General features: G+C 36.9%; 1 protein-coding gene across 1 annotated transcript; it reads right to left on the bottom strand.

Annotated features, from left to right (window-relative positions):
- Positions 1-3853: 3853 nt before the first annotated feature.
- On the bottom strand, positions 3854-5494 carry Rpl31 (Ribosomal protein L31). The gene is made up of 3 exons (XM_064132820.1): positions 5393-5494; positions 4675-4901; positions 3854-4040 (listed from the first exon to the last, which is right to left on the bottom strand). Exons 2-3 carry the CDS (start codon positions 4893-4895, stop codon positions 3890-3892), a joined length of 372 nt encoding a protein of 123 aa, XP_063988890.1. The 5' UTR covers positions 4896-4901; positions 5393-5494; the 3' UTR covers positions 3854-3889.
- Between the last annotated feature and the right edge of the window lie 121 nt (positions 5495-5615).

Below are 5615 nucleotides of genomic sequence, written 5' to 3'. Positions count from 1 at the left end.
CCTACCCCCATTTTCCTATCCCTTGGCTCGGGGGGTGAATGGAGGCGTGGCTTAACTACCCCGGGGGGTTTTCTACCGATATGGCAGACTGTACGGGAGTGAATGCTCCACGTTCATTGGTGGATTGTAAACAGCCACCCCTGACTATTTCATCCCTCTGTACGATTGTACGGTTTTCACTCTTGCTGGCAAGATCAACGCCCCTTGGTGATGAGGGCCATGGTGAGGGATTGGTAGGGCAGGGGGAGGCTTCACCCAACCTCTGGGAGTCGGAAAAATGGGTATGAGGGGTTAAAACGAAACGCTATCGCCTGTGATGATGCCTAATGTTTCGGCGAGAGGGGGAGGGGAGGGAAATTCACGATTTTACGAGCCACGAAGCACAGCATTCTCCCGTTCTCTACTTTCCATTCGCACATTCGAATCGACATTTGTGGCTTGTTGAATCCTCGCTATTGTATGATATGCGGGTAAAAGATTTTAAATTGTTTTTCTTGGCTGGTTGGAAGAATGCAGCCAGTGAGCAATTGGCTAAATATATTGGTACGTATTATATTTATTAAGCGGGGTCTTGATCACGCGTGTAAAGACCAATTTTACGCACCCAGAGGGGGATATTTGCCATTCATTGGTGGATAAGTTTGGGGGAAAGCATTCGTGGGAGGGTACACGGAGAGAAAAATCTGACAATTTTTATAGTGTGATTCCAATAAAAATTACAATAGTGCTGCCTTACAATCTCGGCGCAAACTGCAGACCTCAGAAAAATTACTATGCCGCATAGTAAAATTTATTTATCGGCTTAGGAAAACTTGTATATCGGTGATGCAACATTTCCCAGGATCAAGTCCAACGTCGGTAATAATCAGCTATATTCGATGCTCATCGTTAACCAATCACAATGATGAATGGAATGGCCCAATAAAATAAACTGATCTAGATAGAAATTTGATAGACCTTGAAATTTTATAGTGCTGTTTAGTAAATTTTACAAAGCCACACATCATTAATTACAAAATTGATAATATTGATAAGAATGTTAATGTGTGAGTAAAACACATTCCAGTATTCTAGCAGGTTGTACCTCGATCCTAGCTGTCACCGTCGGGTCAAAAAGATACTTTTACACCCTCGTTGCCAAATATGTTATTTCAAGTGTTCCCCTGCAAAAATATAAAAACATTTTACTACGGAAAAATGATCCAACTCCTCGAATGGCCGAAGAGGCTAATAGAGTACTCAATTTTAAAATTTCATTTCAATTTATCATTTCTATGGAGCATTTCATCTTCAATTGAATCGGGAGAATTATTACCTTTTTGATTTGACTCTTGGGCTCGTAAATTTTGTGTCAATAAAAATGGAGGACCTGTATGTGAGTAAGAGGAAGAAGGCGAAAGGGAGATGAAAAAAATGGTGCGACACTTGCCCGGCACTTGTTCTCACGAGCGCAAACAACATAGAAACGTCGACCCTCACTCTTTCAGTGTTTTTTTTGTCTCTCCAAATCCACCGGTCCCGAGGGATTCACGGCAGCAACACGCTACAGCGTGCGGTATGTCGGGCTCCACGCTCCAACAGGGGTAAAACCGCCCTATCCGTGATCACTCACCCATCCACAGCGATTCTTTCGTGTGTGGGTGCTGGAAGAATGGTGGTGAGGGGGTGGAGGAGTGTGTGGATACACGCGGGACTCTGCTACATATGTCCTTGATTTGTCCGGAGAATAATATTCTCCTGCAAAGTTGATTAAATATTGGTCGGTGCAGGGCCCCGTGGGACGCCCGACAATTCGCTAGGAATACAATTTAATATCTCAACGCCTGGAATACGATAGTCCACGGTGGCTATCTCCGATGTTTCCTCCTATTTATTACAATATATTTATATTTATATTACAAAATGATGATTATTTATTTAATGAATTTTAAGAATATTAAGTTTGTTTTTGTATTAAGCAATTTTGAATAATTACACTTGCTATTTGTGTAGATCTAATTTTTTAAAAATAACAATATATTGGCTATTAATAGATATTATAGTAAATCTCAAACTTTAATAGGGCAGCTCAATTTTTACAGACTTGATGTAATCCGATATTTTTTAAATATTTGTAAATTTTTTAGGAGAATGAAACGAATGGTTTCATTACTTCTAATAATAATGAAAAACTTTCGTTGGAAATTTTTCAACTTAATTATAGTTGGTCCAAATAAAATTCTCTTGATATAATTAATTTCTTTCTATTGGGGTAGAAAACCAGAGGGAATTTTTTAAATAATTTTTTTCACTAGTTGCGTCGACTGTTCTGTCGAACGTTATTAATCCTTTTTTGCTTCTCCGAGCAAGTGTCAGGAATGCATTTCACTTACTTTATCAATTCGCTAAAGGAAGCTACTACGAGAATTGGAAAACTCACCGTTCACTGGGTTTGGCAGATTATGGTGGTGTCTAGATAAAATTTCACGGAATTTTTTGTAAAATTTACGTGAAATTTTTCTGTCAATGCGACCCCATTGCATCAAAACGTATTTTTTTCATATTCATTCCCTAACTAAATTTTCCCACAAGAATCGGTCATGATTTATGAAAATATCCATAGTATAATTCAAGATTAAGATCTCCGAATCACGACGGATATGAATTATGATATCGGCATTACTAATTCAAACCCATGTCATTCCATTATGAAATGGCGTCATTCAAAACCACCGGAAATTGGGTATCAAATTTGAGAACAGGAATGGAAAAGTCGAAGTTACGGGTATAGAGAGTGCGAGAGAAAGCCCAACATCCATTCTTCATTAATTTCTAATCGACTCTATTTAGAAAGATTCCATCAACCCTCGAAATTAATAAAAAAATAAGATAGTTCACGAGAATGCATTCCTTCAAGAGATATTTGCGGAATGATCGATAGAGAATTTTCATTCTGATCTTTACTCGTGAACGTATGCCAGAAACTACCGTAGGATTACAAGGCCTAATGATTAATTATTACCAGAAATTAATTTTGTAATTGATGATTAATGTATGTCACTCAAAACATAATTTTAAACTCGAAGAAACGCTTTACATGATTCAAATAAAAACGTCAAATAAGACGGCCGGAGTAAATAGTTAAATCGTTCATTACGACACTACCATCAGCATAAAAACTCCTTTTGGTTAACAATCTTCAAGCGCTGGCCTTTTGCAAGACATTGCATGTTTTATTATTTTTCTCGCAATAAATTACGCTAAAAATAAAAAATGAAGTACTGAAACAGATTACTGGTTATGAATGCAATGGTGGTTCAGGGAGCAAAGATAATTACGTTTTTCATTTATAGTAAATAATTATTTGAATAAAATGGTGAAAAGGAAAATTAAAGAATGAAGAATTTGATCCAATTAAAATATTTGGACCTCCGGGGTTTCCCTTACTCAGATGCTAATACTCCATTCAAGACATTGGAATTAAATTCCAAGTGCTCGGCAACTGACGCACGTGAATCTCTACGAGTAATCAACGCAAACATTCCGATTCTTCGAACGAGACCCAATTCAATAAATCTCTGATCACCATTCACATCTTACAAGCCAACCATTGATAATTACCATCAGCTACATTATTCCCCCAGTAACTCGATTAACTAACCGACGATTAAATTATTGACATCTATAGAAATAGAATCGTTGGCGCAGGTCATTCACTGATTCATTTGCGACTCGACGTACAGAATTCCCTGCAAGAAATGATTGATTCTGTGCGGAGACCCAGATTGAGGCCAATAAACAGAAATTGTCATGTTTCCAACTGATGAAAATAGAGGAACTGTAATTCTGGGATTTTTAAATAATGATAACACAATTGACGAGCCAATATTATTTATTAATAATAAAAAAATTAATCTTGACTTGCGTCAACATTTTCTGTCTGCAGATTTTTGAAGCTCACCACGGGGATGTATGTGACCAAGGTGTATAACTTGTTAGCAGAGTCCTCGTCGTCGTTCCTTCTTCGGCTCAAACGAACACGAACTCTGAATGGAACATTTCTAAACAAAAATGAAAAAAACGTTTAGTTATTATCGACTATTAACAGTTTTCACTATTGTTAAGGTATTTCGATTCCGGTTGATTTTATTTTCTATCAATTGAACTATTTTCGTTCGAAAAAGATTAATAACTATCCCGAATTCGAGACAACAATAATTGATCATAATTTAGTGTATAGTTAAACCGAAGATTATTATATTTTAATTATAATAAGTCATGACAGGTTATCATTATTTTTCATCAGCTTTGTCATTATTCTTCAAATATTCCTTAACCTTTATTAGTAATTATTAATATAAGTGATATGAAAAGTTCCATTAGTTAATAATGCAGCATCTTTAGATTTTCCTGTTATTTTCCAAGATTTTTTTTTCTACACGAAACTACATTATCGTCTGAGTTGACCAGACAGTTTCATATGATTGCGTGAAATAGGCAAAATTTCTTACAAAATAAACATTATGTGGAAAATATCTCCATATCTCTCAATTTATTTGAGAGTGCGAAATAAACACGAAGTAGTTTTTTTTATTTCTAATGAAATTTATTGCAAGTTCTTGCAAGGACTATTTGTGAATTACAACTAACAAAAGCGTAATTAGGAGAAAAAAATGCTGGATAATGATCTCTCACCTGATACCCTTGGACCAGAGTTGTTTGTTAAGACGCGTGTCAATCCTGACATCAGGTGTGCCCATCTGTTTCTCTGCGAATTTACGGATTTCCTTGATGGCCCTTGGTGCACGTTTCTTAAAGCCAACTCCATGAAGACGTTTATGAAGATTTACGGTGTACTCACGAGTCACCACTTCATTGATGGCACTCTTGCCCTTCTTCTCGTTCGTTTTGGCCATTGTCACCTGTAAAAAAAATGAGTCAGTTAAGTTCTGGAGAAAAATCCACTTCTGCAATTTCATTCAGGGAAAGTAAAGAAGGACAAAAAGCCGAATTCACTCCTCAAAATTTCGAGTTTTTCTTGCTAATCCTCCACTCCCCGGTATTGAAGGTGAGGTTAGCCCTCGCCATTATAAACAACGAAAACCTAACCCCAAGAAATTGTTAATAACAAATCCAAGACTCTAAAACGAAATCCAACACTCATTTCACCGCGAGCCCTCGCTCTCTAATAATTTCACCCCAAATTAAATGTCATTAGACTGTTAGACATAAACAAAGGTCTCCCCCCATGTGACACCGTAAATCGCCTTTTATCACCACTCAACCCCAAAAATATCGATATAATTGTGGCCCGTAATTATCAACGATCATAATTCCATGGAATAATATCACAATTCACCACAAATTAAGCGGATGTTATTAGATTAACATTTCAACAAAAATCCTGCATTACCTCTCCGACAAATGGATCTACTGAAAAGAACTTCAAGGCGAGTTTAGTGAACGCAACGAGCGACCGCTTCCTATCGTCGTCCACGGACGGCAATAGAACCAGCGACTGTCTCTACTTCCGGTGAATGAAAATATTTAAAAATAAATAGAAAATAGTAAAAATTGACGCCAGCAAAATAATAATTTTTATTATTTAAGGCTAGAATTTCCTCTCTGGTTTCCAT

Source organism: Diachasmimorpha longicaudata, chromosome 13, assembly GCF_034640455.1.
Source record: "Diachasmimorpha longicaudata isolate KC_UGA_2023 chromosome 13, iyDiaLong2, whole genome shotgun sequence".
NCBI lineage: Eukaryota > Metazoa > Arthropoda > Insecta > Hymenoptera > Braconidae > Diachasmimorpha > Diachasmimorpha longicaudata.
Note: the sequence above shows the minus strand (reverse complement) of the source record. Positions and strands in the feature narration are given on the sequence as shown.